The sequence below is a fragment of the Kogia breviceps genome, chromosome 10 (genome assembly GCF_026419965.1).
Source record: "Kogia breviceps isolate mKogBre1 chromosome 10, mKogBre1 haplotype 1, whole genome shotgun sequence".
NCBI classification, from domain to species: Eukaryota; Metazoa; Chordata; class Mammalia; order Artiodactyla; family Physeteridae; genus Kogia; species Kogia breviceps.
The window spans coordinates 21,590,171-21,603,891 of record NC_081319.1 but is presented as its reverse complement, the minus strand read 5'-3'; the positions used below and the strand labels follow the sequence as shown (position 1 = coordinate 21,603,891).

At 32.3% G+C, this 13,721-nt stretch overlaps 1 protein-coding gene across 2 annotated transcripts in view; it reads right to left on the bottom strand.

Moving 5' to 3' along the window:
- Positions 1–311: 311 nt before the first annotated feature.
- TMF1 (TATA element modulatory factor 1) overlaps positions 312–13,721 on the bottom strand; it is a 30,877-nt gene continuing 17,467 nt past the window's right edge. Inside the window, exons 9-17 of one of the 2 annotated variants that reach the window (XM_059075710.2) lie at positions 12,448–12,540; positions 11,576–11,732; positions 7,757–7,949; positions 6,849–6,918; positions 6,519–6,611; positions 5,560–5,661; positions 5,123–5,275; positions 3,862–3,987; positions 312–3,160 (exon numbers count right to left, since the gene is read on the bottom strand). In XM_059075710.2, the coding sequence (XP_058931693.1) occupies positions 3,017–3,160; positions 3,862–3,987; positions 5,123–5,275; positions 5,560–5,661; positions 6,519–6,611; positions 6,849–6,918; positions 7,757–7,949; positions 11,576–11,732; positions 12,448–12,540 (1,131 nt within the window). In that variant the 3' untranslated portion in view covers positions 312–3,016. Of the gene's footprint in view, positions 3,161–3,861; positions 4,736–5,122; positions 5,276–5,559; positions 5,662–6,518; positions 6,612–6,848; positions 6,919–7,756; positions 7,950–11,575; positions 11,733–12,447; positions 12,541–13,721 lie in introns of those variants that run through there. The other variant, XM_059075711.2, reaches the window with a different exon arrangement.

Genomic DNA, 13,721 nt, shown 5'->3' with positions numbered 1-13,721 from the left:
ATATAGAAATGTTTTATGACTTTTAGAAGAATATCTTGATACTGTTTAAAAACATACAAATCATCGTTACAGTAATTACACCAGTTACAAGAAGTAAATTCTTAGAATTATATTTTCCAAAAACATGTCTTCATTAGAAAAACTATTTAATTCTAATAAAACACTGAGTAATATAACTCATAAAAATTTGGGCTTATCCTTATTTTCTTAAAATAAGAATTCCAAAGTTATATCTATCTTCATAAAAGAAAACTATCTTCACTCATTGGTACTAACCACTCTAAATTATGTTAAAAATGAAATATATTATTACTATTTTAAAATCTTTATTCAAATCAGATCCATGCTTATTATTTACATTATCTTTCATTTAGGATTAAAATATTATATCCATCTGTAGTTTAAATCATACTTTTAGCCCTTTACAAAATATGAAGTTAAAGTTGTAGTAGTTTAAAACTGAATAGAATTGGGGACATTAGATTTTTAAATGAAAATGAAAAATTATGATACATTAGAACATACATGTATACATACTAGACAAAGAGTGGTAGAACAAGATAAAATATTTATAGTAATTTTCTATTTTTTCTTGTGGCTATTTGCTATATATTATAAATCACATACTTTTAATAAGCATTTAAATAAAACTTTCAATTAATAAATCAAATGCCAAATGAAGGATTACAGGAAAAAAATTTTCCTGAACTTTTCTTTTCACTTACTTAAACTACATGTTTTCCTAGGTTAGAAATTATCCATATTTAGAATATGTTAAATCAAAGTACAGATACATTTGATACATCCCCATATGTTAAACACTGTACAACTGGAAGTTCTCAAAAAAGAGGTAAAGAAAAAGAAAGAAATGGTACTCTCAATTCAGCTTCCCAAGAGTTAGAAGGATGCCCACAGTCTGTGCTTAGCTGTCTATATATGAAACAACAATGTTCACACCCCTCTATTCTTTATTTATATTCTTGACATTGTTATCATTTATATTACCTATTTTCTTTCAAGAATGGAAACATCTGACTGCGATCTATTTTCTTTATTAAAATATAAATATTTTCTAGAATATGGACAGATAAGTTTTAATGAGAAACAGCAAAATACAGCAACCAATATTCAATAGGTATCCTGCCACTTAGTGGAGTTTTTCAAGAAAGCAATTCAGTGCACCTTCTCAACTTACAAATGTATTGAGAAATCTAAGTGTATAATAAAATAAGATCTGTATGAACATCAGCTATTAATTTGTGGATAAAGAACAATATACGGTAATATACAGCTGAAGATGTAAATATTAAATAGCTGTTTATCTTAAATAAACTGAGAACACTAAAATTTTAAGTTGAGTTGATTTTATTAATGTTAATATGGATTAAGAAAAGAGAATGTATAATATTATAAAATTGAAAGGTAAAGGAATTTTATTTCAATCTTTTCTCCACAACTGAAGGGTTTTGGGGTTTTTTTCCTCACTAATGGATATATTAAAAGAACAATTTCATAATTCCTAAACTTCTAGTTTCAAACACTTGACAGAATTTGCAACTTAAGTTTCCTATATTTTCTAATTCTGTACATTTCTTATTGCTATCAGTCTTGTCATTCTCTGTCACCCCCTGGAAAAAAAAAAAAGCTGACAGAAAGCTATTATACTGCTTTTTACCACTACAATACAGAAAATTAATTTTATGAATTTGGCTCTCACGGAAAGAATATTTATTAATGCTACAAATCAGAGATTCACTGACAGAAATACTGTCTTGAATGCAAAAAGAACAAAAATGAGGTCACCTGAATTGCCCTGAAAGGCATTCTAAAATCTTCAACATGGCTTACCTGTAGCTAAAGTTCTAGTGTTTAAAATGTAACTAAAAGTTAAGTGAGTGTTCTTACCTTCAAGTAAAGGCAGCTAACTGACTTTCAATAATAAAATGTATCAAAATATTTCACAAGTCTAAAAGACAGCTGAGAGGAAGGCATAGTTATTTTTTCAGTTATTCCACACTATTTTTCAGTTTAAAGGTTTAAGAAAAAAATTAAATGATAAACCACAGAAAATTGCAAAATGCCAAATTTAACTCCTATAATTTCTCTATTTTGTTATGAATATTATTATGATATCAAACATATACTTTTAATGTGCCAAAAATAAGGCTTTACAAAATGTGAACAATTAATTTTTAAAAAGAAAATTATATTAGTAATTTAATTACTTTTGATTCATTTTATAGGGTAGTAAAACAATACATCTTCAAAACTACTAAAATGTTAATGATACCATCACAAAATGACTGTAAGTAGATGTTTCCACTATTCAATTATGCCTAGATAACTTTGAATAGCTATAGCTTTCTCCAAATAGGTACCAAAATTTGTACAGACTTAATCATGAAATCTGAGTGAAATAAAATATGAGACCACAAAACTTTTAAAGTTTAAATTATTTACCCTTTAAACTTCAGACAGTGTTTTTTTTCCAAAAGACAAAAAATTAGTTCAAGATTTAATAACTGCAGGTTTAATAATTTTTTTACTTGAACACAATGTCCATTTTCATGAATAGTAATTAGACGTACTGAAGATTTAAGTGTGAAAGATTTCAAAGTGTCAGTATGTTACTATCACTCTTTAAATGTTCTCAATATATACAAAAACATATAAATTATAGATACAATTAGTTATATATCTACAATATATAACACCATTCTCCTTCCCTAACCATACTGACATGAGGATAAAGTAATCTCTGTGCTATTCAAGGCAAAAAAAAAAAAAAAAAGACTGTAAAAAATAAATCTTTAAAGAATAGTTTTAAAAATAAAGTTCAAATACTGCACAAAATAATTTAACTGGAAATATTACTATATACTATAAAACAATGTTTTTCAATTTTTGAATGCTACAGTAAATTTCACTTTCTAATTCTATAAAAGAATTTATTGGAAATCTGTACTTAGATATTAAATGTTTATATTCAGTTTGACAGGAATGTAATTTTCAGAAGTTAACTGAGCCTTTGTCTTAAAAGTTCATCTATTTGAGTCTTATACATATTTTTTACATCTTCAAGATCTAATCGAAGTTCTTCTGCCTCTTCTGCTTTTTCTCCATACATCTGCAGAATAGTGTTGTATCTTTGATCCAAATCCTATAAAATATATTTGTTTACAATTTTTAAATAACTGTATAGAAAATCTTTAATATTATATTTATATTATCATAAATGAGCCACCAGTAAAGACATTACAATCTAAATAAAAGTATCTCATCTCTCATAAAAATTAAACTCACAACTAGGTCTGTTGGAATAAAAGAATTAAAAAACCAAAATAAGCCAGATGGCTATTAATCTTAACATATCTTTTCACTAAATCTACAATTCTCCCCATATATAACTTAATCTGTCTTTTCTTCCAATAATTTCAGCATGTTTGATGAAATTTCAGTCTCTATGGTCCACTGTGGTTTAAGTATTACCTGGCATTTACCCCACAAGAAAAGTCAAAAGAAAATCTATTCTCATATATGGCTTAAGAACAACTTCCAATACCAAATATGCTAATTAATTGTGAGGATACATATAACATCAATCAATAAAATACTACACAGATCATGCAAAAGTTCAGGATTATTATTTATTAATGAGCCTTGGCCAAATGAAATCTAGTTATTTTCCTGTGCTGAGACTAAACATGATGTGAACATTACTCTGAATGTGTGATGTGACAAGATAAGATTCATTTTTAAAGTTCTTCACTCAAATGTTAATACTCTTTAATTACCAAAGAAAACACTAACATATACATATGCATTTTATGTAAACTAAAAATAAAAGTGAAAAATACTTACTCTTAGCTGAGTTCGAAGTTTGGGTATCTCCTTCACTTTCTCTTCAAGTTCATCATTTTGATTTGTTAATTTAACTAGCTCTTCAGCCATTATGGAGCGTGTTTTTTCTAGATTGCCAATTTCTAGCTGAGAAACATTACCAGGAAGTGATTTAAATCAAAATATATCTTGTTTAATAATCCCACTAATATAAACATATTTAATGTGCTATTTTTTAAGAAATAGATATGTGAACATATAACGATAAGCTAGGTCCTGGTAAAAGGAAATAGAGGCACAAAAACGGTTTCAACTTTCCTCAAAGGTATACCATTTATAGGGTTTACTATAAGAGATAAAGAACTGAAGAAAATTTAATCATCTGTTTGAAACATGCAACTCTACATTTTTCTCTAAGGGAAGAGCATATATTTCAGTTATGCTAAATTACTACAAAAACCCAGATAAATAAAAACAAACTTTAATGTAGCACCAACCATGTAGGTCACAGTCGTAGACTACCGAAGAAGTTCGTTTGTGCCCTTAAGCATAACAGTGGGCTACACAAACATAACAGGTAATAAGATTATTCTGATCTATTTTCTTCCAATTCAAGGACATCTTCTTTAATACAGTAATATTTTCAACTAAAATCATATAATAAAAATAAAAGAGGAAAGTTCCACTTTTGACCGTACCAAGTTTAACAATGAAAACAGGTAAAACGTTTTAACATTTGTCACCACATTAAGTTTCTGAAAAGCAAGATAAGATGGGAGGATGCTCCACTCACCATGTTTCTTTTCATGTCTAGGATGTTATAGTTCTAATCTCTCTCATCCCCTTTACTCTCTCCTCATAGGGGGAGCTGGAGCAACTTACCTAAGCGGAGAATCTGGGAAGAATAAAATGGCTATGCTCAGCTCAGCAACTTCCCTTTTTTCGTGTTTGGAAAAAGCTGCCTGCAAGGAGCTCTCTGCTCCTAGATGCCTCTAAGTCTTATCATGGCAGGCTGTCGCACATGGGGTGGCCTGCTCCAGCCAAGCATTTCCCGTGACAGTCTCCCAAATTCTGGCACTCAGAAGGCCCACTGAACTTTCATCCTTGGCTAATTTCTCCAACCAGCCTTTATCGTTAATATATATGATTTACTTGGGGCTTCACGTGTCACTATTTCATTTTATTTCTCAATTTGTTCAGAATGCAGGTGGAAATGAAGGGTGCTACTCATTGGGCCTCAAAATTTCATTTACTTCTACAGCACATTTAATTTTTATAATACCTGTAAATGAGTAATTTCTCCTTCCCTTAGCTTTAGCTGAGACTGTAGATTTTCAATAATGCTTGATCCTGCTCCCATCCTTACAGCATCATAAAGATTGCTTCCATTTGCTGATACAGACATTGGTCCAAATGAGTGATCATGAAGCTCATCCTGTGTTAATTAAAGAAAGCATATATAGTTATTCAGTTACTACAGACTGTGCATAAGTGTCAAACAAAATGGTTTGGTCAATTCTTACTTTCAAATGTCTATGACTTTCTCAAAGCCAGAAAACCATCTCTATTTCCTCAGTGCAATTAGCACTCCCTTACAAATATGCAGATAAATTGCCTATAGAATAGCAAGATCATGGTGAGAGTCGAACTGCTATCTGCACATTCTCTTTATCATTATTCAGTCTAAGAACTAAACACGTGTAAGAAATAAAACATCACCTGAGACATAAAAGATGTTTGTAGCCCTGCCATATCAACTCCACTTATCGAACTTGAGCGTGACATTGTGGGAGTGCTAGACACGGAAAATGGCTTCCGTTCCTTAAGGTGTAAAGAAAAAAAAATTCAGTTCAGATTAAAGAGTAAAATGATAAATAAAAAAGCAAGAAAGTTTTCTAGGATCAATGACAACAAAGATTCATTCTAATTTCCTCATCAAATGTTACAGATATCTTAAGTCTTATCAAAGGCACAATAGTTAGTAATTTAAAAGTGTAGACAAACTTGGTCAAATCATCTCATTTATATTATAACAACATAATTTGGTTTATTTTTAATGGAATGAGAATGTTTTTAATGGAACAATTATACGAACTAGTTGCCTCATATTATGTAACATACCACCAATTAAACCTATTCTTTAGAATAAGATTACCAATGAGATTTACAAACCGTAAAGTTTCTGGCTTATCCATTTTATTTTTACTGTATTTTTTAAACCAAATAAATTCAAAAGGTAATTTCAATCAATGCACATACAGGTGGTTTTAATGTATTATGCTTACTACCGAGTATACTCCAATCCTTTAAATATAGGAAACTCACTTTAGAAAAATTACCTTCATTAACCAGAAAGAAAGTGAACAAACCAGTTTCACTCCCAAGGTGCCTATGGGCCAAATGAGGTGCATCAGTGTCAGAGAGACCACAAAAATTCATTTTAAAAGGGGCAAGAGGTTCTGTCATTCAAATCCTAGAAATCACAGATGTCTTTGCATAAACTCAAATTACTTTGGATCCACTCTGAGCAGAACACTGATTATACTACTAGAATTCATCACTCTATTGCTTTTAGACATAAGAAATGGTATTTATAAAGTGTAGCTAAAATTACAAAACAATGATTAATCACAACAACTACTAACTGGTTACATCAAAAAGAAAACAAAATTTAATACCTTTTCTTTTATTGCTTCTTGAGTGAAAATTGCTTTCTTCCTTTCCTGTTCAACTTTCATTTTCTCCATTTCTAACTGACTATTCAACAGTGTCTAACAGAGACAGAGATACAGTTAGATAATTTCTGTGATACTAAGTCATCACCATAAGTCAATCTCAAAGTTTAGGAACATAAGGTATACACTCCTATTTGTTTTACTACTAAAGATCAAGTTCCAAAAGCAGAAACATCACCCATAATGAGATCTTGTCATCTCATTAGTTCACTATCATCCCCAACCATTCTCTAATGGACGCCCTAAGAGGTGAGCGAACGCTAATCAAAATACCTTTTCTTTCCTTGTCTCTTCAAGTGTTCTTACATATTCACCTTTTAGGTTTTCTAATTCAACCTGGTACCTATTAAGCCAAAGGGAATTAAAACAAAAAAGATGATAGCACAGACTATTAAAAACTCACTACTTTATTAACTCCAGTTATATACTCAGTAGTCATTTTTATTATCAGCTTTATTTTCCAACTGTATTTTCCAGATGACTTGGGTTTTATTCAAAAACTGAACTACTTCGTGTATCTTATTTATTGGTTCTCTGGATTAAGATTTCATTTAAAAAGAGACTTTTTTTCTAAAGAGAATTTTGAATACCACCATTCTACAATATGTTTGGATTCTACAAAGACTTATTAAGGAGGTCTATGAAAATGTCTGTAAAAGTTCATATATTTTACTTCATGAATCATTTTTACTTGACTACTTTTTTTTAAAGTAAAATTCCAAGGAAGAACTCAGAGGATAAAACCCCCAATCACAGCCTTAATATAACTTCACATAGATGGATTTTATAGCTTGTGGTTTCCAAAGAGCCCAGACATTTATTTAGAAAGATTGGAACAATGCTTAAACCCCTGTAATATAAAAATAACTCCAGTGAGTGGTTTTCAAACTATTTTGTGGTAACAGACTCCTTTAAAAAATCTGATTAGAGCAATGAATCCTTTCGCTGGAAAATGCAAATACATTCAGAACATGCCACCCAATTTCAAGAGCCTATGCAAGGTTCAATGAATCCCGGTCCTATCTTAGTATAATATCCTATTACTAATGACTCTGACTTTAAACACTAAAAATATGTACTTTCAGTTCTCAGTGCAATGAAGCTAAAAACAACAACATATTTTTTAAGTGCTTTAAAATGTCATGAAACTACCAAGAATAACACTCAAGAAACATGCTCACCTATTATTTTCATCCTCTAGTTTTCTAAGCCTATTTTTCTCTGATTCTAGCTGGGCCTGAAATCTACTGTTTTCTTGTCTTAAGAGAGAATTCTGTGACTCCATGGAAGACATTTGAATTTTGTTGGCAAGAAGTTCTTCTGTGGCCGCACGTTCTCTCTCAACTGCTGCTGCCAACAAGGTCTGGGATTCACCTGATTGTAGGGTAAAAAAGAAAAATCACATATACATACATTCAAGAGGCCAAGATACCAAGTAGATTCTGACTTCAAACTTTTAATGATTCAAATAGCCACACTTAAAACTGTAAGTACTCATTGACTAAGGCAGGCCTGCCTACAGAGACAAAAAAAATCTTAACTTATATGTGTTTTATCACTTTTTTCACCAAAATATTTTAATTTGAAAGTGGAGTCATGTATCGACAGAGTAGTGAATCAACAAACAAACAGTGCTGGGTCAATTGGATAGTCAAAGGGAAAAAAAAAAAAGAACCTCAAACTAACCTTCATACAGCATATGAAAATTAGCTCAAATGGATCATAAACTTAAGTGTAAAACAAAATATAATGAGGGGAGGGGTAAAACGAGTGAAGGGGATTAACAGGTACAAACTACCAGGTATAAAATAGATAAGTTACAAGGATGTAATGTATAGCACAGGGAATACAGTCAATATTTTATCATAACTTTATATGAAATATAATCTATAAAAATGTCAAATTACTGTTGTACACCTGAAACTAATACAATATTTTAAGTCAACTATACTTCAACTGAAAAATAAAAACTATAAAACTTTTCAAAGAAAACAGAAGAAATCTTCTGTTAGGGATAGGCGAAGAGTACTTAGGTTTGACACAAAAAGCATGAGCCATAACGAGAAAAACTGATAAACCGGACTTCTTCAAAATTTAAAACTTTTGTTCTATGTGAAAAAGATGAAAATACAAGCTACAGACTTGGAGGAAATAAATGCAAACCATGTTATCTAAGACTAGCATCTAGAATACATAAAGAAGTCTCAAAACTTACCAGTGAAAATACAAACAATCCAATTAGAAAATGGGCAAAAGACATAAACATTTCACCAAAGAGGATGTACAAATGGAAAATAAGCACAGAAACTGACATTCACCATCTTTCATGAGGAAAATGCGAATTAAAATCATAATAAGGCATCACTACACACCTGTCTGAATGACTAAAAGAAAAAATAGGGACAACACTGAAAGAAAATGCTGGCAAGGATATAGAGAAACTGGATTATTCTCATAGATACAGCCACTTTGGAAAACTCTTTGGCATTTTCTTAAAAAACTTAACATGCAACTACCCATACAACCCAGCAAATGTACACTTGGGCATTTATCCAGAGAAACGAAAACTTAAGTTCACACTAAAACGTGCACATGAATGTTCACAGCAGCTTTATCCATACAAAGTCTAGATCCAGCCCAGACATCCTTCGACAGGTACATGTTTAAACAAGATGTGCTACATACATGGAAAAACACTCAGTAGGGACTTCTCTGGTGGTCCAGTGGGTAAGACTCCGTGCTCCCAATGCAGGGGGCACAGTTTTGATCCCTGGTCGGGGAACTAGATCCCGCATACATGCCGCAACTAAGAAGCCCACATGCCACAACTAAGACCCGGTGCAGCCAAAATAAATAAATAATTTTTTTTTTTTTTTAAAAAGAAAAACACTCAGCAATAATGACTAAATCATTGATACACACAAGAACTTGTATGAATCTCCAGGAAATTACACTGAGCAAAAAAAGCCAATCCCCCAAATGTCAAATGTTATACAATTCTATTTACATCAATTTTATTTTATTTTTTGGCAGTTCCATGTGGCATGTGGGATCTTAGTTCCCCAACCAGGGATTGAACCCATGCCCCCTGCAATGGAAACACAGAGTCTTAACCACTGGACTGCCAGGGAAGTTCCACATTTACATATCATTTTGAAATTCCAAAATTTTAGAAGTGGAGGATTAGTGGTTGCCAGGGATTTGAGACAGGGAGGGAGGGCCATGAGGCTGCTAAGTGTGATTTTAAAGGGCAAAATGAGGGATCTCTGTGGTGTTAGAACTATTCAATATCTTGACTGTAGTCATGGATACATGAACCTACACAAGTGGTAAACTTGTATAAAACAATACACACGTAGACACATATACATACATACACACAAATGAGTACCACTAAAAATGAGGAAATCAGAATAAAATCAGAAGGTTGTTTCAAAGTCAATACCTTGATTGTGATGTTCTACTATAATTTTGCAAAGTGTTAACATATGGATATTGGGGAAAGCATGCAAGGGACCATTCTATATCATTTCTTATAACTGCATATGAATCTACAGTTAGCTCAACTGACAATTACAATTTTTAAAAAAGGACTAGTGGATAAAATTCTGAGATTTAACAAAGGCAAGAATTTTCATATTTTTCCCCACCGAAGTAGACCTAATAATATCTCTATTTTACATTATAAATTCTATTCTATACTGTATCTATGCTCTTATTCATAGCATTACACAGTACATTTGTCCTGTGGCTTTGCCGACATTCCAGCGCAATACCACATATCCCTGAGGCTGTGTAGGCTCCAGTTTAAAAGCCACAAAAATAATGGCTTCTTGCTTTCATTTTATTGCTAAATTAAATATTTGTTTCAGAAGGTGTCATTTTCAGATATCTCATATTTCATAACAAATGGGTCTCAAAAAGTGGTCCAAGATATATGATAGACCTAAAATTAATACCTAGAAATTAAACAATATATGAAGGTTCATCTGTTCAGTGATTTTTCTTTTTGAGCAGATAAATCTATTTCCAGACAAAATCTTACATGGAGCTACAAGGGGCAAAAAAAAAAAAAAAAAAAAAAAAGATAAAGGAGGCACTACTCTGATTAAAGCAGACTGGAGGAAGCCCAGCAGCTTACTTATCAAGCTTCCCTCTCACCATGACAGCCAGCCCTAAGACACACAAGGGATCTACTGAATACTGTTTGAAAGCCACTAATCTAGTTCACCCCTCATGATTTTCAGGGTGTAGTCCAGAGAAGGTAAGTGTCTTGCTCCAGATTGTCTGACTGGGTGATTCAAAACAAAACATAAAAACCCTGAGTCCAAGTCTCCTGACACCCATTCACGTCTGCTTTTATCACTACACCACGATGTCTCTCAAATTACAGTTAATATTAGGTACAGAATGGACACAGGAATTTTTCACCATTTGCTAGCTTTTGGGATATCTAATATGTACATATTCTGTGCATGAATAAGTATCTGAGAAGAATAATTTTCTTTTTATTAACAACACAGAAGGGCAACCTAGAGCATTTCTGTAAAGAAGCAAAATATGGAATCTTCAGACTCCACAGCATCTGTCTACTAGAATTTGACCTTAATCTAACTTAGACCTATCTCTGCTCTTGGAATTCTACTACTGACTAGAATCATACCTGATCTCTACTTCCTACACTACCACAGACAAGCTAGAATGAGGTCAGACTTAGCAATGGACAAGAAAACAGTTGAACACAATAGTTTGTAAAAATGAATGTAAGAATGACATGGAAGTATTTTAGACAGTACCAGACACATCATGTAAGGAATGTTTTGAAAGAGTCAATTAAGGTATTAGAAAATAAATGTAAAAGAGGAGAAGAGGTAAAAATCTACAAGTTAGACACAAAATGAAACCATGAGATCAAGTGAATTTCAATTTCATACCATTACCCTCATTCTAAAACAAGATGGAAGGGCTTCTACATTGAGCTTAAGAACTAAAGCAGTTACCAAGTCTATCAGAAAGATTCTTCTCTAACTTCTCCCATGATGACGTCTGGGACCCTAGAGTTGCTTGCAAATTTTCTATCTGTCGAAGCAATGGTCTTGTTGTTGATGAAACACTTTGACTCAGTTCTTGGTTTCGATTCTCTGCTTCCTGGAGTCTCTGAATCATGAGATTCTTAAGTCATTACTACTGACAGCAATAAAAACACTAAAAATGCTAGCAAAGAAACTTTATGAGAGATTTCTGGGAAAAACTATTTCTCCAAGATAAAATGATTTTTAATTAAATTATTTTCTAACTATTCAATCCTTAAGTTACAGTTAAGTTGTGCAACAGAGTAACTAAATAAATGCTTCTTTACAGAGCATTTCTAAGATAAAGACAGCCTTTGAATACCTTAAGATAATAAACAGTATCATCCAAACCTTCCGGTTGTTGCCTCCTCGTCCAAATATTTCTAAGTATTTATAAAAACAGAAAGATCAATCTGAGGGGCATTTTCTCCCCCTTTTCCTGTACATGTTCATTGACTGAAATTAACAGAGCAGTAGCACAAAAACTAGGCATTGCTTATCTGCCCCACAGTAATCAGACTGATAATAATTAACAAATCGGCCATTACAAATGAAAAAACAATACTGAATATACTACATATCTATCATGATAAAATTATTTTCTAGAAAACAAAATTAGGGCTTTTCTTACACATTTTTAAGGTGCCCACTCTGACTTTATTCACATAAGCCACAAAAATACAGCAAATGGTAAGTATGAGAGTAATCTTTGCAACTCTAAGAACATTACCCCACTGAGTCATTTTTTATGTCTTGAAAAACGCATCTCAGATTTGTGTTTAGGGAAACTCTGACAGTACCTGCTGGAGTTCACTGATCTCATGACGTAAATAATCCTCTTTTCTGGCAGCTGCTTGTTCTGCACGTTGCAGTGCCAGCCTAAGGTCCCCCACCTGTATTAGGAGAACCAACAACACTATCACAACCAATATCACAACATTATCTATAACTTCCTGCTAACTACATATTTTGTATGGTGTTGACTTAGTGTTCATGTAGAATACTCTTTACCATCCAATGAGCTTTTACGTATGATTACCACATATCCCATTCTTCAGGCAATCCCCGAGCCATATGTATTCAATATGTACTTAGGAAAGCTCGATAAGGCGCACACACACACACACACACACACACACACACACACAAAGCATATAAATATGAATAAGGCCCAGCCACTGCCATACAATATAGGAGGAAAGACAATGCATCCATAAACGTTCGCAGTGTAAGGCAGAATGTGATAGGAGCTATATGAGCTATAAAAACTAGCTGCTATATTCATACACAGCTGCACAGGTTGTAAACTGCTACAGCCTTTTTGGAAAGCGTTATGGCAACATAATCATCAAACTTCTTACATTCTTTCATCTGATCGTCCTAGTCCTGAGAATTTACTCTATGGAAGCAGATCTGTAAACATACAAAGATGGTCTCTACACTGTTAGCTAGACTAACAAAAACAAACAAAACAAGAAATATTGTTAATATCTATTAGCAGTCATTTATTTTTGTAAATGTGGATACAACATGAATATACCCAATAAAAATTAAAATGAACATAAAAAACATGTAGAAATGTACAACTTAATCTTAAATGAAAATACTGTAAAATTATATATATATATCAATTATAAAAAATAGGTACATGGAAATAAGGACAAGAAGTTAATACACAAAACTGGCAGGACTTGTAAAAGGTGATGAGTTTTTGAATGGTAACGCCATATACTATCTCCCATTCCCCCAATTTTTTGTTATTATGTTTGAGTACTTTTAATTTAAAATATTAATATTTTATCTATCCCAGTGACGGAGTGGCAGAAACACAAGGGGTGTATGGACCATGGTGTAATTTACAACAGCAAAATATCAGAAACAACCCAAATATCCATTAATAGGAACTGACTGAATGGTATATTCACAAAATGATATACTATAAAACTATAAAAAGGAATTTTCTAAAAAGCTCTATGCTCTACCATGGAATGATCACCAGGATGTTTATTAGGTAAGTAAAGCAAGCTGTAAAACAGTACGATAGTAAACTATATTTTATGTAGGAAGGATGAGA